At 23.8% G+C, this 23,405-nt stretch overlaps 1 protein-coding gene and 5 non-coding genes across 6 annotated transcripts; 3 read left to right on the top strand and 3 right to left on the bottom strand.

Annotated features, from left to right (window-relative positions):
• The first annotated feature begins 11,287 nt into the window (after nucleotides 1–11,287).
• Trnag-gcc (transfer RNA glycine (anticodon GCC)) lies at nucleotides 11,288–11,358 on the top strand. The gene has a single exon. It is a non-coding gene; the product is annotated as a tRNA-Gly (tRNA).
• Nucleotides 11,359–11,724: 366 nt separating this feature from the next.
• Nucleotides 11,725–11,797, bottom strand: Trnav-aac (transfer RNA valine (anticodon AAC)). Its single transcript has one exon. It is a non-coding gene; the product is annotated as a tRNA-Val (tRNA).
• A 943-nt stretch (nucleotides 11,798–12,740) lies between these two features.
• Trnar-acg (transfer RNA arginine (anticodon ACG)) lies at nucleotides 12,741–12,813 on the top strand. Its single transcript has one exon. It is a non-coding gene; the product is annotated as a tRNA-Arg (tRNA).
• A 378-nt stretch (nucleotides 12,814–13,191) lies between these two features.
• On the bottom strand, nucleotides 13,192–13,264 carry Trnar-ccu (transfer RNA arginine (anticodon CCU)). The gene has a single exon. It is a non-coding gene; the product is annotated as a tRNA-Arg (tRNA).
• A 2,159-nt stretch (nucleotides 13,265–15,423) lies between these two features.
• Nucleotides 15,424–15,495, bottom strand: Trnae-uuc (transfer RNA glutamic acid (anticodon UUC)). The gene has a single exon. It is a non-coding gene; the product is annotated as a tRNA-Glu (tRNA).
• A 2,847-nt stretch (nucleotides 15,496–18,342) lies between these two features.
• Nucleotides 18,343–19,880, top strand: LOC145836802 (chromobox protein homolog 5-like). The gene is made up of 3 exons (XM_082944575.1): nucleotides 18,343–18,506; nucleotides 18,860–19,225; nucleotides 19,739–19,880. Exons 1-3 carry the CDS (start codon nucleotides 18,343–18,345, stop codon nucleotides 19,878–19,880), a joined length of 672 nt encoding a protein of 223 aa, XP_082800701.1.
• The last annotated feature ends 3,525 nt before the right edge of the window (nucleotides 19,881–23,405 follow it).

The raw sequence follows: 23,405 nt of genomic DNA, 5'->3' as shown, positions 1-23,405 counted from the left end.
AATGCACTATAAAAAGTAGGTAAAAAATAAATTTAAATTAAAAACTTTAAAACATACTTGGATAACAATATGGTAGACTATTTTTTTATAATAAATAAATAACTCTAATATTATTTTGTTCTTTTGTGTCTAGAACAAAATCAGGGCTTGTACAAAAGTTTCCATTTTAGTTCTTTGTTCAAGTTTATCAAGTAAACAATATAAAAATGTCAAGAACAATATAGTAGGCTTTTATATTTCATTATCTATAATATTTTAGTATTTTCATGTTATTTTTATTTAATCTTGTCAAAGAACAAACAGCTTTAAGAGTTTTTTTTTCCAAAATTATTATTTTTTTATGAAATTTTATTTGGTAACAAATGTTAGTAGCTTTTAGTATAAACATAAGTGTTTTCAATCAGAATTTTTAAACTAATTTTGCAGTACTAGTAATCAAACTTCAAATTTTATACAGTTGTTAAATATGCATCAAAGGTCACTTTTGCACAAGTGATCTAAAAAAAAAATTATTATAATAAAAATATTAACCAAGGGTAAGGGGTAACAGTGGTAGTAAGAAATTTAAAACTATTTATATTAATGTAATAAATAAAATATATACAATAGATAATTTTTTTTTTAAAGTTACTGACCCAAGTAAGGGATAAAAATGACAATAAATATAATAATATTCACATATAAAAACATAAAAAAAAAACATAATAAGTAGAATAATAATTTTAACTATAACTTTTGCATAAAAGTTTCTGTCCAAAAGTTACCCTTCATGCCTTTTTACACCTACCTTATCTACATATACCCTAACTAAGTATATTTTTTCAGCTAACTTATGTATATGTTGTCATAAAAAACTATAAACACTTAAAAACTTTTATAAATTCACATTTAAACTTTGTTATATTATAATTCGAATAAGTATCAACATAGACGAAGCTGATAACTAAACTGTTTATTCTACTTTACATATGAGACTTATCAATTACTATTTGGTTACTTTTTTATACACAAATTTTAAAAGCTGCTTGGTATTTTTTATTTGAAATTAGACAAGTTAGTTTTCAGCTTATGAAAGAGATTTCTATAAAATAAATTGACTTCCTCAATTGACTCTTTTTGTATTTTTTACAGCATATTGATAAAAAATAACAAATTGGTTAAAACTACATAAATTTTACAAAATTCTTTAAAAAATCACCCACATTCTTCAATTGAATGAGTACAATAAATAAAAAGTAACATATTTTTTAACACAGGGTTGCCGCTGGTTTTTGGCAAATTTTCTCATAATCTTTAAAAATCTACCAAAGTTTTTAAAAGTTTTTTTGGCCTTTTTTTAGTTTAAAATAAGTATTTATGTAAAAAACATGTTAAATAGTATAAAAACATTAAAAAGATACTGAAAAGCTGATTTTAATAACAAAAATTTGATGATGATAAAATTAATTAACTATCTGATAGATTTTTAGTTTTCAATTAAAATTTCACATTTTAGCATGTAAAATTATTAAAAATTACATATTTTTCCACGTTTTGTGGCTACCCTTTAATAATATCTTACACTTTGAAAGCTAAAAATATTTTTCTAAACATTATTAACATGCACTGACTTTCTTTTTCAGTTTATAAACTTAACTTGTTTAAAATTCTTTGCAATCACTGTATAATTAATAGAACTTTATTCTTTATTTTTGGAGATTTAACTTATTCTTTATATGAAATAAATTTCAAAACAAAAAAAGTGAAACAAATTACTTATATTATTGGTGTAAAACAGGATAAACTTATTTTTATAATTTATTATGCTAACAATGCTTATATGCAGACTGCTGTTTGTATCAAATTGATATTAACACCTGATTAAAATTGTTATTACTAGCAGTAGCTTTAAGTTTTACATATGTAATATGAGTGTGTTAGCAGTGACAAGGGTTGCCATTCTTTGATTTAAAAAAATGTCCTTGGTCATTCTGAGTAGTCCTTTAAATAAATAAAGAAAGAAAGAAAGAAAAAAGTGAACACTCACAACTATGGTCAATAGATTGGTGTGGAGAAAGACCTTTTGGTCATCGAGCCTCACACCATATATGTGTAAATAACTTTGATAAGTTTTATTTTAAACTTTGATAAAACTTAATTTTAAACTAAATGTATGATTTTTTTTAACTTCAACTAATTAGAGAAATTAATTCTTAAAGAAAATAAAAGGGTGTGCATTCTTTTTTAAACCCATTACTGCCAATATTGACCATGAAAATCATAGTCTACTATGGGCACCACACCGTCTCCTCACAAAGATTTTAATTTTTATGATCATGTATGTCCACATTTTTCTTGTTGCCCTCTCTACAAGAGCAACCCTGAAAATGCAATAAAAAGGTCAATAATAAAACAAAAAGGGAGAAGTTGTAAAAATGCTATAACTAACATATTTTTCTTTTCTAAAACTAAATGTGTTTTAAAAATAAAACAAAAAATAAGAAAAAAACTTAACAACTGCTTAAGTAATAAAAAAAAAATTGTTTAAAAATTTCACTTAAGAATAAAAATAAACAAAATAAGTTTCAGCTATACATGTTCAAAACTCTGTTACTCTAAAACAAACTCAACAATTATTTAAAAACAAATGATTTAATAATAAATAAAAAATAATAATCATACTTAATTACCAAATCACATGAAAAAAAAAGTTAAGTTAGTAAATAAAAACTGCTTCTCCAAAAACTATATCTAAGACCAAATTAACTCTGATCACAACACAGCTGCCATTGCTTTAAAAGAATAAAATAGAGAGTAAAACCTAATAACTAGGAAATCATTTTAAGTGATACTATTTAAAACAGAAAATTAGGATTGACTCTTGCCTGATTGATGTTGAGTAATACACTTTTTAGTCCAGATTGAAATGCTATAAGATAGTTTTGTTCATTTAAGCTTTTTGGAATTTCCCCCCATACCTTACATCCATGATATGATAAGGACTTGGAACCTTAAAAACTATTTACTCTAGGAAAAAAGTAATTTGCTTCTAAAAATCTTGTTGAATGGTTGTGAATTTTTTTTGTACTTGAAAAATAAGGATAAAAAAAAATTCACAACCATTGAACAAAATTTTCAGAAACAAATTACTTTTTTCCTAGAAAACTTTTCAAAAACTTTTAAAAGAAAACTTTTCAAAAAGAGTTCTTAAAACGTTTAAAGTTTAAGGTTAAAAACTGTGTTTAATAATATAAAAACATTGAAAAGATGTTGTAAAGCTATTTTGAATATGTTTTTTATAAAAAAACTGAGAATTACATAAAAAATTATTTATATGAAAGGTTTTTTGAGTCAAATTTTAGTACAAAACATGTGAAAATTGATAAGATTCCAGATATTTCCAGTTTTTTTTTCAAAATTTCCCAAATTCCAAGTTTTTTTTGCTTGAATTGTCAAATTCAAGGATTCTCTTAAATAAAAAATTAAGTCTACAATAAACTTAAATGGGGAAGCCCGAAAGCCGAAAACTTAAACTAGTTTGAAACTTTGAAAAATTATTAAGTATTAAAGTTAGTTAAATTTGACGACACAGTCTAAGATAAAACGTAGTTATGTGTTTTAGATGGACTATTTAAAAAAAAAGTTTTATTTCTTAATCTTAGCTAAAATTAAACAAGTTGTTTTTTAAACAGTTTTTTAACTGTACGGACAAGCGCTTAATATCGCAAAATAATTCTAACGCATTTTATTCGATGCAAAATGAATTCTTAAGGGTTTAGTGACGTAACTTAAAATTTTTGAAAACTTTCTTGAAAGCTTTTGTATATAAACAAAGTTTTATAAGTAATTGTGAACTTGCTCCTTTCGGTATTTAGATCGAATTTTTTAGCTCTGCAAAGAGCTATATACTATGGTGATGTTTAAAATGTTTACAAATATAAAATTGTGTGTATTTATTTTACAATTTATGTTGGTTTTTCCAGTTTTGTCTACTTTAAGATTTTTAAAACTCAAAAAGTAGCTTATAACTGTGAATATCACACTTACTTACTTTAAGTATCATCTAACATGATTCTTTGGTTATTGGTTAATCCTTTAACATTACTTATTTACAATAATTTTCATCCTTTAAATAAATGAGTTTTTCAACAAGCAAAATGTTTAGTAAAACTATTTTGTTAATTGACTAAACTATTTTTAAAACAACTTAACAGATAATTTTTAAAAGTTAATTAAAATTTATTAAAAAGTGACTAAATGAAAGTAAATATGTCGATTTTGAAAATGTATAAACTTACTTTAGAATTAAATTTTTGTATAGTTATCAAAGTTTATTGAGATTTCATAAAAATAATCTAAGACTAACTTAATCTGTTAAAAAAATATTACTTTAAGATAATAACGTGGTAATAGACTGCTGTAACAGCTTCTTACAGTTAGTATATAAAACACTCTAAACAAAAAAAAACTATTAAAATAAGTTTGAAAGGTAATACATCTAAATTATTTTTTTAAACAAAATGTTAATTTTTAAAATTTTTTTTAAATTTTCGAAACTCCTCTTTGTACATTGAGATAAGACTGTAACTGATGTTACAATGAACAAACTAGTTGTATATTGTAATTTGTAAAAAATAAGTTCTATAAAATTTAGTATAAACTGTGTAAAGCAAATTATGTGTTTACCTAAATTATGTGCGAAACAGGCTAACTTTTTAAGAAAAAAGCGACATAAAACCAAAACACAAATTTTTAGCTAAAGTTGCATTGTAAAGCTAAATTGCGAAACTTCATAAAAAATTGCGGAATGTGTAGTATTGTGACGTAACAATAAATGTTTTATTTCTTTGTCAGTATACTAAGTATAAAAAAAACCAGAAATTGCATAATTTTGCAGATTTATATTTCATATAAAGATTTATTTTACTGCTCTGACAAGAGCTTTTAGTATTTATATTTTTTAAAAAGCTTTTAATGTTTAAAGATTTTTTAGGACCTTTTATATTAATTTAACATAGGATATATTTACATTAAAAAATGTATAAAAAGCTAAAATAAGACTTAAGTTAATTTTGTTTCTGGATAAAAGCTTTTTAATTGAGCGATTTATTAATGAAAAAAAAAAACCATAAACCTAAATGAAACTTATATAAGATATTTTAAAAAAATATTTTGCCGTAGCAAGTAAAATAAAAGTTTTATTAAAAATAGTTAACTATACAGTGACATAATAGAAAAATATGAACGTAATTTTGTTGAAGTTCTTTTTACTGTTTAATTCAAAGGTATAACTAATACTTTGTAACTTTATGTGTTTATTATCTAAACATGTATTAAAATTTGTACAAAGTCTTTTTTATGAAAACTCTTACTAAAAGAAAGTCATTAAGGTTAATAAATTTTATTAATTTAAGTATATAAAAATTTAAAAACATAAAAATAATGTTAAATAAACGTAATATAAGAGGCTCAAAATTCTTTATAGTTGTTTAATTTGCATTTATAATATACTGATTATTGTGCTAGTTTTGATTATTTAGTTTTGAGTAGAAGTTGCTTCCAAGAATATTTGTAATTTAACAAAATAGTATTCAGTCAAAATAATGCGTAGCAACACTGAAGCCTACATAATCAAAACAAAACTTTATATTAAGCATGATTCAACAAGAGATTTGTACGAGCATTTTTTTAGCTCGATTAGCATTTTTTTTGCAATTTTAAAAAATATCCAAACTTTAAGTCTGATTATTTTCCTTATATTTATAGCTAAGTAAGTTTTTTTTCTTTTATAGAAAACGCTTCTTTGCATTAATTTAAAAAATCCATTGGACTATAATTAAATTAAATAATTAATTAATAACTTTATTTGAGTTTGACAACAAAAAAAAAGTTTTTATTTATTTTTTACTCCTAACAATGTTTTAACCAATAATAAACAATGAACTTTACCGCAAGATCAACAACAACAGCATCCGAGACAATCCTACGACCGGTTTTGTCCTTATTAGGACTCATCAGGACTCATCACTCAAAACTATTCCTGCCTTACACAACTACTAACATGTGTATTGTTCAAAGCTGTTAATACTATTTTTTGCTTTAATGTTTTTTCTCTACATTATGACTTAACATTCTTAATTATTTAAATATAATTCAAATTTTTAGTGATAACTTAAAGGGGGAAACCCGAATGTAACCTTAGTTTGCTGGAAATCATAAAACATTAGTATTTTATGTTTTAAATTAATTAAGTTTGAAGACACAGTTTAAAACGCAAACTATCAATTATACTTTTATTCACCATTTGATTTAAATTTTTTTTTGAATTATCAAACCCGACTCAGTTGATTTGATTAATTTTTTTACAAACACTTGAAATGAAAATTTAATTTTTATATCAATAAGTACATGTAAAAGTTAATTATTCGCAAAAGACTTCGCAAGCTATTTCTAGCGCAAAATTTTATATAATTAAAAGTGCATTCTAAATTTCTTAGTGACTTTAGTTTAAATTCTGGAAAAATTTATAAAACGTGTTTGTACATAAGTCAAGCTTAAATTTAATCTAGTCAAGCTTCCTAGTCGTTTAAGTCTAAGTCTTCAATTTAAAGCTCTGTAAAGATCTAAAAACTATAGTAACATTAAAAGTATTTATACAATTACTAAATGAGTATCATTAAACGAGTAAATTTCGCTTTACTGTTTTTATCAACATGATACATAACTAAAACTCTAAAATATAAATTGCCATAAATATTATAATAACATTTCCTCATGCTTAAAATATTATATACATAAATTTTAAAACTGTCAACCAGCATTTTTTACATACTAAATTACATTTTTTAACCTTATAAGTTTTTTCGAACTAGCTAGTTAAGATCAATGATAATTTAATAAAAACGTGTTTAACCTTATCTATAATAATATAGTTAATTATATATAATAAGTTATAATAATTATATATAAATAGTTATAATAATATAATAAGTATAAAAAGTTTATAAATATTTTTCAAAGAATTTAAGCTAAATAAAAAATGAAGTTTTGAATAACTAACAAATAATACATTAAGCCTTTAAAAAAGACAATTTGTTTTATTTTTTGCTTATAAAAAAATTTTACTTTAAAGGAAAACGTGGTATTGGATAATTATTATAACTTGTTAACATATATTTTTAATTAGCATTAAAAAAGATGTTAAACTGTGTCTAAATCGAGTACGACTTGATGACCGAAATGTTTATTTATACACCAATTTCTAAGTTAAATTAATTCAAGACCTTTTTTTTTGTTCTTTAATGAACAAAATAATATTTATTCAAATTGCTTTATTTATTTGATCGAGTAAATATAGCTTAAAATTCGAACTAGTTTGTTATCCTCTAGTGATCGATTACTATAACATTGTTATCATTTTCACACCTTTTTCTTATAAAATTATAAAAATTTCAATAAACTTTATAACGTAAGTTACGATGTTATACACAAAACTGTAAACTTCAAAACGAGAAATTTTGGTAAGCAACTATATTATTTAGCTACTTTTAGTTAAAAAAAACCAATTAGAAAGATAATTAAAACAATTGTGCTTAAAAAATAGTTAATGTTGTCATTTTTTTTATGATAAATTTAAACTTGATCTATATAGACTAGTTGCTTATGAAATTAATGGTTTATTTATGTGTAAGTTGTAAATAATTTTTTTAAAGTTGTTCACAGCAGCGACTACTATAAATATTATAGAAAACAAAGCATATAAGAAAGAATCGAATTTGTTTAAAAAAAATGCGATGTAAAACTGGTTTGCGATATTCGAAAAACAGAAGTGCATTCTCGTGACGTATTGTACAAAGTTGTAACAAGTCGGCTGAAAATTTTATATAAAATAAATCAGAATTTGCTCATGTTTGATGGTGTGGAAGTATAAAGTTTTTTCTATATTTATAGATCTAAAAAGAGCTTTCAATGATTATATTAAAAAGTTTTGCAATATATATGAAATTATTCTCTCATTTGATTATCAAAAAAAATCATTTACTTTGTTTTTATCTGTTAGTTAAACAAAAGAAATTTTAACAGTTATTAACTTTAATATAAAGACAGGAGGTAACACTACAATGTAACAATAAACAACTAGACAGTAACATTTACAAATACAATTGTCAAGAGTTGTAAACGTTGTATAAATGTCTAAATAGATATGTCTATAAGCAACAAATTTTAATAAAATTGATTAAATTATAATTTATAGTAATTTTTATGTAAATCGTTTTTACAGATGAAACATAATTTCTGACTATAATTTTGAATAAGTAAGTTTAATTGAAATTGTTATTCAAACTTAATCAACACCTTAAGGTGAGTTATGTCATTATATTAAATATATTTTAAAAAACTTCTGCAACAAAAGTTTGTTTTAAGTTAATTAAATACAGACTTAAAAACTTAACAAAAAATAATTATTAATTTCAGTAATGCAATATATTGTTAATGTCAAAAAGTCTGTAAAACTTCTTTAATAAAAAGGAATATTGGACGATTACATTAGAGCTAAATAAAAATTTCGAAGAAAGGGTTATTGAAAAGAATTTTAATATGCTATTTCTTATTGATTTTATGAGAAACTTGCATCCAAAATGTTTATTTTAAAACTAGAATCAGGTTTGCTAAATGTTTTTTGCAAATATCCATTAGTTTTTCAAAACTTCCTCCAGGTTTTTAAAAGTACTCATTTTTCGGTCTATTTCTAGTTAAAAAAAAGTTTAAAGTAAGAAACTGTGTTAAATAGTATATAACATTAAAAATACACTGTAAAGCTAATTTGGAGGTATCTTTTGATAAAAAAAATGTTGATGACATTTTATCTATATGTTAGGTTTTTACGATAAATCAAAATTTACTACTGAACATGTAAAAAAAAAAATTTAAGATTTTTATAATGATTTTTGTTCGAAATTCCAGGTTTTTTAGCCTAAATTGTTATATTCCAGGTTTTTTGGCACCCCTGTCGAATACACAAATGGAAGCTATGTACAAATAGTATCTATAAAATATAAGTTGTAAAAAAAACTTTAAAATTACGAAGAAAATATAGGGAAAGCTCATTTTAGACAAAATTAAAACACCGACAGAACTGCCAACACAAGTCATTTACATAATTACTTCTCATTTATATTATTTATAGTTTACAGCCTTATTTACTGTTAACTCACTTACTATGTCATTAGAACACAAAGTTTGAAAAATATCGCAATTCAGTTTTTACATTGATTTTAATCGTTTTAACAAGTTCGATTGTTTCTTTTATACTTAAGTCAGTATAACGATTTCAATAAAAACAAGCTTGTTGTAAATAATTTTCTATATTATTTTCAATTTACACACAAATAAACCATAAGTAACTAACATATAAATATTAAGTTCGAATATATTAAAAAGAAAACAACTGCTTTCTTTAAAGCTGTAAGTAATTACATATTTGCTTTGCACTATTTATAGTAACATTACAAACATTATATATTTTAAATGTACAAATAAGTTATTTAAGTAATACATCGGTCTATATTATACAAATATTTTTATTTAACAAAAAAGCAGTATGATATACAAGAAGTAATGAAAAACAAATTCAAAACATCTTAACAATTTGTTATCAAAATCTAATATTTTATCAATTGAACTATTATTAATTAAATACATCAGGTTTTGTTTGTTATTTATAAAAATCATATTTGGATTTATACACATTAGTGTTTTCTGTATCACTAATAAAAAAAACAAAACAGAACAATCTATATCTTACAAAATTTTCACAAGTTTTATCAAAGTTTTTATTTAAAAAATTACAGCTAAAAAGAGTAAAAAATAATAGTTTTTTTATTGAACTAATAAAATATTTAATATTGTGCTAAAAACATCAAAAGCAGACCAAGTTTTTGTAGAAAATACTTTTTTTTAAACTACTGATTGTTTAAGTTGGTTTATAAGACTTATGAAACTTAAAAGAAGCTTTAAGCATAACTTTCTCTAAGATTTATACAACAGTTTATATTTAAGATAAATTCAATTTGTAAACTAACTTATTATTTAGCTTTAAAAGTAAAACATTAAAAGTTTAAATAAGGTAAATGAAAACAAAAGCGAATAAAAAAACATTTTTTGCAAAACCAATTATATACTTAAGTGAATTGCAATAAAATAAAACTTAAAACAACAGAAAAAACTTTAATAGAAAAAGTTAAGTTCAAACTATTATTTTAAAGCTTCATTTTTTACAAGTAAAATATTACACAAGTGTAAACTTTTTTCAAAAGAAGCTTTGTATACCAAAATATATACAAAAACCTATTGTTTTGTAAAAGTCAAAATCATACAAATTAAAGTATTAAAATGAGGTAAGTAGTTATAAGATTGTAAAGTTATAAGGATAAAACATTAAATAAAAAACATTAAACAATAAAGTAACTGCAGCTTTTTGAAATATTCTTATATAAAAATTTATTATTTTCAAAAACAAAACTATAAATACATGTTAAAACTATAAATTTCATGTTAAAACTACGAAAGAGACAATAATTTTTTAATTAAAAAAATAAAAATCATCTATGTTTACTTTTACTGTTTAGGAATCAGAAAAAAAAATCAATTTAAACATTCTTTCTTCACTTTGAACAATTAATTTGAAAAGTAATGAACAAATTTTGTTACTTTGTCATAAAACAAACTTTACTTATATATAACTTTATTTTAAAACAAGTTAATAAAACATTTTTCTGAACAATTAATAAAATATTGTGCAAATAATTGTTTTTCTTAATTTAATAAATTGCAAAGTTGACAAAAGTTGTGATTAATTAAAGTTAAATATTTAAGATTTTTAATTTTGCCAAAATTAAGCATTGCTAATTCAGGTTGTTCAACAGTATTGTACAGAAAATCAACACAAAAAACTTCATAAAAAACACAATTCTGGTTTTATAAAATAAGCAGTTAAGTATGTAACCATGATATACTCTTAACTAAATGGTCAATAATAAAAATTGACTAACTCAGCTAAAAATTAATTTTTACAATTTAACAAAAACTGCAGTTAACAAAATAATTCAATGTAAAGTTTCAATAAAATAATTTAAATTAGACGCTTTTTTTGTATGTTTATTGTTGTATGTTATTGTTTTTAAAACTTATAATGCAATGGTGGAATTTTTAAGCAAATATAAGCATTGATAAGTAATATTTGCAGCTATACTGAGCACATAAGGGAAAGATAATTTATTAACTTTACAATCCGATTTGAAAAACACATGCATTGTTGGTTCAGTGGTAGAATTCTCGCCTGCCACGCGGGAGGCCCGGGTTCGATTCCCGGACAATGCATTTTTGTCTGGAAATTGGTTTGATGCTTAAAATTTATTAATCAGAAATAAAAACTTTTGAATAATATTTTTATTCTCCAAAATACTTTTACTTACTTTTATAATGCTTCTACACAAATAATGAGAAAAATGTATAAAATTCACTTTATTAAAGTTTATAGCTTAAAAACATTTGATTACATTTAATGGCAAAACAAAATTATTGACTTCTCATACGTTAATATATGTAAATAGTCAAAGTTTGATATAACTTGTTTTTTCAGTAATCATTAAAACAGAAAAAATAGATGGTAGTTTGATTATCTTAGTTGTCTAATATGCGTTTTTTGGCAGGTTGATCAATAATTTTATTTTTTGAATATAATCATGTTTCCGCCCGGGCTCGAACCGGGGACCTTTCGCGTGTTAGGCGAACGTGATAACCGCTACACTACGGAAACTTATGCACAAATGCAGCTAATTGCGTTTATATACTAATAACAAACCGACAAGGGCTTCTATATAGTATTTTACAGCACACTTAAACCAGAATATAACTTTATCTTAGCATCATATTAACGTAGCTTTTATTTGAAACTTTTCATTCTGTTTTAACAAATGCATTTTGTATATTAATATAAAAAACACGTGTAGGTTTATATACGAAATTCTATCTTAAAAAACCACAACCTTTTAATAACAAAGTGTTTAAAAATTCAAACTTAAGTATTTATCAAACACTTAAAACTTTCTTCATTTTTCGAAGTACCTTTTAAAAAGTAAGAATTTTTATGCAAGTTACCTGTAAAATCTAATTTCATATATAAGTTTAGTTTTGTAACTTTTATCAACTATATTTTGTTTTTAATTGTAATTGGAATTCGTTAAAACATATAACGACTTATAGTTGTTAGTAAAAATACATGCTTAATTGTAACCCTTAAAGTTTTATTTTTTTACTTTGTACATTCTATATACACACGGCGAAAAATAGTTTCCAATACTGACAGAAAGCAAGTTTTTCGGCGTAAATTGTTATCAACATTGCTGTACAAAATAATAATCAAGTTTGACCTAGCAATTAAAGTTTGACTGTTGGTAATAAAATTTATGGTTAAGATTAAGTTTTAAATATCAAAAAAAATTATTTATTTGAATAGAATTTTTTTCTAGTAAAATAAATAAAAACCGAAAAGAGTTCATTAATAGTTTTGAGCCAATAAATAAAGCTTACAACTGAACTTAAAAACTAACAGCGATATAATCTCAGTCAACAGCCAATTATAATCGTGACGTAGCGATTTAGCCGAATTTATTTGAATCGAACTGTATAGTTGAGAGAATATTTCACGCGCGCATTAAAACTTAACATTAATAAACGCTAATATGAGATCGTGATAGACTGGCCGCGTGGCCCAATGGATAAGGCGTCCGGCTACGAACCGGAAGATTGTGGGTTCGAGTCCCATCGTGGTCATTATTTTGATTGTATTCATTGAACCTTAATTATTAGCCTGTAAATCCTTTGAGTTTAGGTTTGATGAATTAATTTTGTATATATGTACTACTATATACTTTTTACTTTTATTAAAATTGTTAAAGTAGCTTGTTTTCAGTTAAAAATTTTGCTAAGAAAAATTGCAATAAAGGTGCTAGTTTAATTTTTCAGCATACAAATTTCAATAACTTATTATCTACAATAACAAGAAGTGTCTTCCATATAACAACGATATAAACTATGGTTTTAAAGGAGTTTTTTCAGTTAATATGTTTAATTTAAATTAAAAATCATTAATATGCTCATTTATTATTAACAGTTTTCAAGTTATGTGTAAAATCAAGTTACATTTCAAAAAGACCACGCCGGGACTCGAACCCGGAATCTTCTGATTAGGAGTCCGACGCCTTATCCATTAGGCCACGCAGTCGATTGGTTACGAGCTTATTTTAGAGAATATAAAACTAATATTGTTTTGTTGCCTGTCTGCCTGATGTAGAATTCATAACAATAGCCTAAGGCAAGGCCTTACCAAACGATGTTTTTTTCATAAACTAAACCCAAAAAATTAAACTAAAAATAATTAAGCTAAGCTACTTAACTTGGCTGCATTTTTTATCACTATTAAAGATAATAACACACTTATGTCTTCAATATTAGTTCATAGATTTAAAAATAAACTGAGGCCAGCATGCATAAAATTTCAAGTTTATATAAATTAATTTAACATACTAAACGTCGTTGTTATAGCTTAGGTGCTTAGTAACGGATAATAATTCTAATTTATTTATTATGATATAGATTTTTAATGTTTTTACCAACAGTAGAAAAATCTTTAAACAAAAGTATAAATATTTTATTCAAAACCTCCCCGTCGAGGAATCGAACCCCGGTCGCCCGCGTGACAGGCGGGAATACTCACCGCTATACTAACTACGACTTTATGTATTTATAAACCCTTCATGCTTACAAACATCACTTTGGTTTAAGCATACTTATAACAATCAAAAACTTTTAAGCTTTATACTTTGAAATTTGTACTAACAGTATTAAAGCAGTTAACAACTTTTTAAGCAAACTTAGATATTTATTCTGCTTATTAAACTACTTATGGTGATTGATTTATTTTTAGTACTACAAGTTAAATAAAACTTTGTTAAAAACTAAAAAGTAACTCAAAATATATTAACTAAAGTGTTTTATAAAGTATTAACTGACAAACTTCAGGTTTAAACAGTTAATAACAAAAGTATTAATTATTTTCAATACTAATTAGAAAATATTTTTCAGTAGATTCATTTAGCATATGGCATTACTTTATAAAGATATTAGTTTGTAAAGTTCTTTATATACCATTTGCAACTTATTATTAACAGATTACTCATTTTATTTTTTTTATTTCACTAAGCTTTTCAAAACTATACTAGTTTCATTGTCAAGTGGTAAATTTTAAATGAATGTTAATATCTATATTATGAATAGATGAGTGTTAATAATAAATTTCAAGTGGTATGTAAATACGTTTAAAAACTTTCCTATAATAGTAATTAGTTGTTAAGTTTAAAAAAATATAAGTTTACAAGGTTTTTTTTAAACATTAATCTATAAAGTTCTGTTGAGCATAAGTTTATAAAATTATTTTACACAAGTTTTTAAAGTTTTAAGACTTTATTATAAATGAGTTAGTAAATTTTTTTGTAACTGGACTAAAAAGTTTTATCAAAAATAAACTTATAGATTTTATAATAACAAGTTTATAAAGTTTTTAACATAAGCTCATAAAGTGTTAATATACATGAGTTTGAAAAACTTTAATAGAAACTAGTTTAAAAAGTTTTATTGCACATATGTTTATAAAGTTTTACAATAATTTTGTTTAAACAAAGTTTATAAAACACTATCAAATTAAGTTTGTAAAGTTTTATAAAATATGAATTAAAAAGCTTTTGTTAAATATAAGTTTTTTAATTTTTTCTAAACTCGAGTTATCAAAACTATATTGAACATAAGTTTTAAAAGTGTTTGAGTGAAGGTTTATTAAGCTTTATTAAACACAAGTTTATTTAATTTTTTTAAATCTAATTTTAAAATGGTTTACCAATATAAGTTTATAATATTCAACTAGTAACACTTTTTTAAAAGTCATAAACCATATGCTTACAAACGTACAACATGACTTATACATTTTGTTGTTTAGTTTGTGAAATGTTGTCTTTTTGTATTAATATTACATAAAAATTCCCTATAAAATTTATGTTTATGTAAACACTATACTAAAGTTGTACGTGCTGTTTTACTATTTTATTGATATTTGCTAGGGTCAGAATGTTTCACACTGAAACCTGATAAAAATAGAATATTTAGTTCTCACTTTTATTACTGCTTGAATAATTTTATACAAATAACTTTTATATAAAATCCTTTTTTTTGCTTTAATTAGTAAACTAAATACCCACATGATTTTATATTACTATTTTTTCTTTAGTACTTCAAATTCTGCATTACAAAAAGGTGCTGTTACCAGGATTTGAACCTGGGTTGTCACGGCCACAACGTGAAGTACTGACCACTATACGATTACAGCAAATATTCCTACACCGGGATTTCAACCCGGGCCGCCTGGTTGAAAACCAGGAATCCTAACCACTAGACCATGTAGGACAGTGGTTCCCAACCTTTTTGATGCCCCGCACCCCTAAAGTCTCTTAATTTGATCTCGCACCCCTAACACTAAATGCTATAATTATTTATTAATAATTTAATTATAAAATCATTGATTTCATTAATCAATAATTTGTATTTTAATTTTTATGATAGTGTACTATATTAACAAAAATAAAATACTTGAAAACTTAAAAAATTAACAAACTATATTTGAACAAGTTTTATCTATTTTTTATAAGGCAGAAAACATCAGAACTCACTCTTCCCTCTGCAACGATAAACGTTTTCTGGAGGTCAAGCAAGTGAGTTTGGAGCTCATCACTTGTAATTCTACCTGCTCATTTTTAAACTAACTAAAATATTTAATTAATTTTCAATTAAACGAAAAAAAAAATCTATATTTGTAAATTTTTTTTTTTCAATTTTCATAAATAAAAAACTAAACTAATCTTATATATTTAAAAAAAATTCTAAATGATATGTCGTTATACTCTAAAGGTATTTAACAAATTATTAAAATAATATTCATGTAATATTATTTTGAAAAGATTAAGAACTTAATTTTAAATCTACTCTAAAGTTAATGACTTTTTTGTTCCTGTTTATTGCACAAAACTTTCTGAAAACGTGGCATTTTGTTGCTGATGTCAATTCGAATATCTGCCTGTGCATTCAAGCCGTTTCTTGATTTAGTTTTTATTGACAAAAAATTACTAAATCCCGACTCGCACAAGTAAGTCGTTGCGAATGGAATGAGAGTACTTACTGCTTTTTCACCAAGTTTTAGAAAAATATTCATTGAACAACACCAATTTTGTTCAAGAGTTTTGCTTTCAAACTGCATTTTGAGAAAACGGCTCATGATCTATAAAAGTAGTTTCACTAAAGCTAAAAACAAGTTTTCTTTAATGGTATAACATACAGTAATTGCGGTGAACTTTACAATTTACATATGTTAAATCTTTAAGCACAACTTTCTTCATAACTAAGCTTAATAAAAGATTGCATTATAAATGTAATAGACTTAACAGAACCTGTTCTTAACAGCTAATAAAAAACCTGCTGAATATACTAATTTTCATTTAAGTTTTGTAATTAAAATAGATGCTAGTTCATAAACTGTTTTGAACAATTAATAGCCAGTTAAGAAAATAAAACATTTAAAGAATAGATGGTTAAAATTCACAGGTGTAAACTCTAAGAAAGCTTTACTCAAATGTTAATTCTAAACTAACAGCTATTAAATGAAATTAGTAAAATAAGTTTACTTCTAGAACAACGCTTTTGCTCTATGATGCATTAGTTAATTAATTTATTAAGAAAGTTAGCACCAACTTCTTTCTATAACAAAATGTACTTTTTAACTTTATAAACTTTATCAGAGAGTGAAAATCTCCTTATTTATCATACAAAAATGAAAAGTCATCTCGCACCCCCTGGAATGCTGCATCGCACCCCCAAGGTAATACTAAAACTAAAATAATATAATTTATTGTTTAAGTAATATAAAAAAGATCGAAAACACTTTCTCGTTAAGATCCTTGTAACTAGCTACACAAAAGTAGATGTAGTAATAATCGAGTAATCGTGTAGTATACTAACTACTAAAGTTTGATTTAACAATAGTTTTAATTTTTACTTCATAATGGTAACAAGTTAAAAATTAAATGAAGTTTGACCTAATTAATTTGCTGTAAAGCTAAGTTAAAACTGAGTAACGTCGCGTAAACTGTTTTTGAAGATCATATTTGGTTTTATATTTTGTATAACCGTAAAAAAAATATTCATAAAAAGCCAGCTTCAAATTATAAAGTACAATCATTTAAGTATTTTCGTTAAAAATAACAACCACTCAACGTTTTCATACTGTATTAAAAGTAAAATTTAGTTCTAGTTAATCGTAACTGTGTATTGTTTGTATGATACTAATATTCTCATTGATTTCATTGTTAACCTCACGTTTTAAATTTACTTGAAATCTTTAAAATCCTGCATAAAGTTTGAAAATATAGCTAAAGTCGAGCTTAAAAAGTTCAATGTAATGAGTATTTATAAATACTATATATATGTTTATATAATAAATAAAATATATAGTATCTAAGACCAAAATCGTATGAACGCATTTAAGACATAAATTTGAAAGTTGTTATTAGAATGTATACTGAAAAACTATCCCGGAAAAATTTAAAATAAAATTTTAGAAAACATTTTTTCAATTAATTCCTTTGTATAGATCAGCTAAAGAAATTAGTGATCTAATAACTTCAAAAAAATACCAAATAGTATTACTAGTAAACGAAAAAATAAAAATCAACAGTAATCAACAGTTAATGATTTTTTTGATTGCATCTTGTGTAAAAAATAGTTTAGTCAACAACATTTAGACCAAAGTTTTCTAAACGATTTTACTTTAAAAAATTGTGCATTTAAAACACTAGACCACTGTTTTAAAAACTTTATTTAAAAAAAAAACACCAAGTTGTAAATAAAACTTCAATACAGTAAGTTTTAAACTAAGTTCCTTATTTAAATGTTTAAATTTATGAATATTAGAAAAAAATGATACATATATTTTATTAAAATGAAGAAAGTATTTTTCAGTTATAATTGAATTTTTGCTTGAAATTAAAAAAATATAATGCTCATTTTAATTCAAATTTTTCAATTATATGACTTAACTTGACTTTGAAAAATTTATCAATTAAAAATTGTATTTAAATTTTTTTAGACAATCTCTTTCAATATTTTTAGAAAAATAATATTAAGGTATCAGTTTTCTTAAGTTTTATTTTATATCTTAAAAAATGTAGCACCTATTACTTTATCTAACAACAAATAGTCATTATGAATCGTACAAAAGTCTTCTATGAAACTGAAGCTGTTTGGGAAAAATGTGAAGAACAAGTTGAATTTGCAGTGGAAAAAATTGTGGGTGAGAGAAAAAGTAGGTATAAAGTTCAAAACAGATACGGAAAGGAATATTTAATAAAATGGAAAGGGTATCCTGCGTTAGTTAAGTTGTATTGTGATATAAATTCGTTTTATGTTCAAGTTTTTATAATTTTAGATATTTTTTTTAGAAAATATTAGATATTGGGTAGTAAATTAAAGCTTTTTAAATTTACTTAAACTTGTCTAAACAGAATTTTTAATTTTTGATAATATATACTTTGTTAAAAGTATTATGAAAAACAAATTTTTGACTAAATAAATAGTAACCAAATTTACAGTTTTAAGATATTTAAAAATAGATAAAATATGCAGTTATTAAAAGTACAACTTATAGTTGTTTCAAGTTAATGTCTTGAATCTTAGTTTTACACTAAGATTAATAACTTTAATTAAATTAAAAAATTATTAGGGATCAAAATTCTTGGTTGCATCAAAGTAGCTTAGAAAACTGTGAAGAAAAAATCAAACATTATCTTAACATGAAAGGTGTGCCAAAAGCAAAAAAGACTGTTTTAAGTAGAAACGTCCCAAAAGTAAAAAAGAGTGCAACAAAGGTAGAAGGAAACGCACCTGTGGCAAAAAAAACTGTACTTACTCCAAAGAAAAGTGTAGCTCCCAAGACGAATTATATATTTGTGGAAAATTCTTTGCACTCTAAAGTGAATAAAAACAATCCTCCTAAAAAGAAAGGACTTCATGCAGAAAAGATATATGGAATAGGGCATGTTGAAGACTATGACGGTGTTTCTGATGAAACGGTTTTCCTCGTCAAATGGTTTGTTTGATTTGTTTAATAGATATTTAAATGGATAAATTTATGTGTTTTGACAACTTAAACAAACTTTTTAACAGTTTCCATGTTGTTTTTTAAAAAATTACGAAACTATAACACTGTTTTTTAAATTATATTTGATCAAATTTTTAGTTATAAAACATTAACCCCCCTTTTAATTAGATTTTGTTTTTTTAGTAAATAATTACCCATTAATTTTTTCACCCACTAATAGCTGGCTTTACAAAACCCTATTTAGCACAAACTTTGTTAATTAAATAAACTTTTTATTTTAAATTTGACCATAAAGTCTCTAACTTGTAATTGTATTAAAGTTCTCAGTGAAACAGGTTTTTCAATTTTTTGTTAGAATGCTTGAGTATCCTTAGCTATAAATTATTTTTTTACATTTTTTTAGCTTGTATATTTTGGTGAGAATTTAAACTTGTTAATTCTTAACTAATTTATTAAAGTAAAAAACTAAACTTAGCTTTTGAAACTTAATACTTTTATCAGGAAAGGTCATGATAAACCAGACTTAGTTCTAAGAAATGACATGAATGAATTATTTCCTCAAATTGTCAACAAGTTTTACAGAGATAGGATCACGTTTGAACCTTCTTATGAAGTAAGCCTACCAAAACCTACAGACTTGTAACCAGATGATATATGTCGTTTATGAATATAAATTTAGGTATTTGTTAAGTACTGCAATGGTGAATTTTGTTTTTATTTGTTAATACTAACTGTTGTTATGTTTAGAGAAAGTTTGTATGTTTTGTTTAGTTAGTTGCTTTAATAAACTTTATAAATTATGTTTATTGTTTTTACTAAATCTTTTGTTAACAGTTTGTTAAAAACTAATTTGTTCATGTTTCTAACTGGGATTTCATCATGAATTTTGTATTTTGTTAATCCGTAAAATTATACAATAAAGACGGGTTACTTTAAATTAAACATGTTTGAAAAAACTCAAATCGTGTACTAGTTAATGTATAAGTCAGTATTTGTTATAACGGCAATAACTTATAGTTATTATCATTGTACCATTAACTCAATCCTTAAACTAACTTTCATACACTATAAAACCTTAAAACTAGTAAGCGTAAATCGTCACTTAACATCTGAAAACTAACCATATTACATTTCTGTTTATCTTTTAACGCCAATACATAATACAAAACATATCGTAAGTATAATGAAAAATGTAATAATCTAAAAACTATCCTGAAATGCCAAATATTTCTTTAATTACAAAACGTTTGAGAATTGTAAAGATTTTATGAAGAGATTGGAAGTTAATAAAAGCTAATACGTGTCTTTATCGTTTTATGAATAAATAAATAAGTGCTTTAAGTGGTTAAAAAATTGCAGTTAAATATTAGATTTATTAAAAATTATCTAACAATAAAATTTACGGGAACGTTGTTATCGAAAAAATGCGAAAAACATATGTTTGTATCAAGAGCGTATTTTTACCGGTTTCCTGTGCGATCTATAAAAACCAGCAAAAATATATGTAAGAAAAGTTTTTTTGACACGTTTTAAAGTAAAGTTTAATTTTATTTTTTATGACGTAGTAATATAAAATTTGTTGTAGAAAAAAAAAAGTATGATTTTACCAAAAATGTTTAATTACGTCATGCTAAAAGTGAAAAAGGAATATTTTGATTTAAAATTAGCCGAACAAAAAGAATATTTTTGAACGATTTCCCACCTGCAAGAGTTTCTTTTTTAATAAGGAAATAATTGATCAATTAGCGTACTGTTTTTTGTTTACAACATTAGAAAAGCTGAAGTTTTAGAATAGTTTTATTTTATCAAGTTGTAAATTAATTGTTCATGCCGCTACTACTTGCTTTCAAAAAAAAAAATTATCAATTAATTATAAATAAACTATTCGACTAAAAAAAAATAATAAAATATTTGAGTATGAACAATATTATTATTTTAATTTAATTAATTTTGATTAGTGCTTTGTATTTATTATTTTAGTGTGTGAAAGTTTTCGGTATAAGTTTTAGCTTTACAATTAACGTCATATCATTCATACTGTCAGTTCTTAGGTTTATGTTTTAAATATTTTACTTAAAATTAAAAGACTTAATTAGTTATTAAGATTTTTCGATCTCCTCAACTGGTATTTTTAAATTGTGTCAATTTTGAACAATCTTTTGTACCTAAATGAACTTTAAACAGTTGCGCAGTAGAAATTTATAATTTTTTCTCTAAAGTTTATTGTTTAAAGAAGCTACAACAGAAAATTATTGAAAAAAAATTTGCTTCGAACTGAAAAAAGTCAAGACACACCCCTATATTGTATATTAAAAACAGTTAAAACTTTTTTTTTTAGAAAGTACCTTATATTAAAAACATCACAAAACATTAAAGACAAAAACGAAACTAATTGATAATATATATTTAAACAATTTTGTACTATTATAAGTTATAGTACTCTATAACTTTGAAACTTTTGTACAGCTACGTGACGGAATTACATATCATGTTAAATTCATAAGTTGTAGCGTATATAAAAGCAAAAATAAAAACTGTAAGAACAAAAAGTTAACCTTTAAAACTGATGTTCAAAAAGCTTTTTGAATGCCTCTTCAGTTTTATTTAGATAGGTTTATGGTTACTGGTTATTAAAGTTTTCCAAGCTAATATTTTTCAAAATATAATTATAAAAATGACTGTTTAGCTGATAATAAACATATTTTTAGATTTAAAAAAATAAATTTAAAAAACTAAGATATATCGATGAAACGTAGTAAAAATTAAATTGTTTTTGTAGGAACTAAAAATAAAATTGGGTGAATTAAAAACTAAAATTAAAATTCACAGTGTTTAGTTTAGATGTATTGAAGAGCAACTAAGAAAAACAAAACAATAAAGTTTTTAACATTAAACTATTAACCAAGACTATGAAAGTCAAAAAAAATGTTGTTATATTTATAAAGTACTAAAACTTTGTAGCTAAGAATAAAAGTTTATAGTTCAAAAACCTAGAAAGAAAAAAAAAACGACCGTTGATAAATTTGATACTAAAGTATATTAGTTTTAATTAGAAAAAAAAAGCCTTTAAAGTAAAATAAATTCTGTTTTTAACAATTATACGTGTATAATAAGAAGTTTTTGTATCGATTTCAAACTTTCAAAGAAAATTAGCTTCAGCCAAGTATTTTTTTAAGGTATAGAAAGCTTAAAATAAATACAAAATTTTTATCTTCCATACTTTGTTCTTATATTCAAAGTTGGAAAACTATAATAAGAGAATTAAAAAAAAATACAGAATAACTTAAGTAGTCATCACAAATAAAAACACTACTTGTTTAATACTATTTTGAGAAGAAGTAAATAGTAGCATATTGAAAATAAAAAGTAACATGCCCCTAAGTTGTATTGTTGTTATTGACTTAATACACTGTTTTTATTTGCTTTAAAGTTGAATATTAAAACTCTTAGAAAAATTAAGCATTGGAAAACTATGAAATTTTAAAATTTATATTCATACATAACTTTGGCTTATCTACGTACACCCAAAAAATAACTAAATCATTTTTTGTTATATGTTAATAAACAAAAGGATTACAACCAAAATGAACTGCATTTTAATAAACTATTGTGCTATCTTCTTAGGTTAAAATACTATGAATTTTTTTTTATTAATCCAGATAAGTTTTGGTTTTTACCGAGCTTTATACAAGCTTCGAATCTAGGCGTATTTTTTTACAGTTTAGCAGAAAGAACTTTTTAAATGAGAAAAAAAAAATATGTTTAATAAGTTTGTTTACACTTTAATAATTTTTTTATTCTAACTAAATTTAATTTAAAAATCCACTGATCGTATTTAATTATTAGCAACAGTTAAAATGGATCAAATAAACAAGATTGTTTGACAAAGTGGTGTAAATTTCTAAATCAATCGATAATTATCGAATAAGTAAAGTTAGAAGCTTATAAAACCATATTTTTTTATATTTAAGTAAAATATCGAAAGATAAAATTACTTAACGTCTAAAAATTACCTTTTTTTTAAGTACTTGTAAGTGTAGATAAATAACTAAACAGCCCGATATAAAATGACGTTTTTAATTATCTTGATTTCACGTAATTTTAAGATGGGTATTGCTCACATTTTTTCTTTTTTTCTGTGAAATATTCTGCAGTCAGATAAAACTTC

This window comes from Thalia democratica, chromosome 5, assembly GCF_965202585.1.
Source record: "Thalia democratica chromosome 5, ktThaDemo2.hap1.1, whole genome shotgun sequence".
Lineage (NCBI taxonomy): Eukaryota > Metazoa > Chordata > Thaliacea > Salpida > Salpidae > Thalia > Thalia democratica.
Note: the sequence above shows the minus strand (reverse complement) of the source record. Positions and strands in the feature narration are given on the sequence as shown.

Excerpts from the sequence above, each read along its gene's own strand:
- LOC145836802 (XM_082944575.1), top strand. The coding sequence starts at position 18,343 with ATGAATCGTACAAAAGTCTTCTATGAAACTGAAGCTGTTTGGGAAAAA. Across the intron at positions 18,507-18,859 it reads AAATGGAAAGGGTATCCTGC|GGATCAAAATTCTTGGTTGC; the intron begins GTTAGTTAAGTT and ends AAAAATTATTAG. Across the intron at positions 19,226-19,738 it reads ACGGTTTTCCTCGTCAAATG|GAAAGGTCATGATAAACCAG; the intron begins GTTTGTTTGATT and ends TACTTTTATCAG.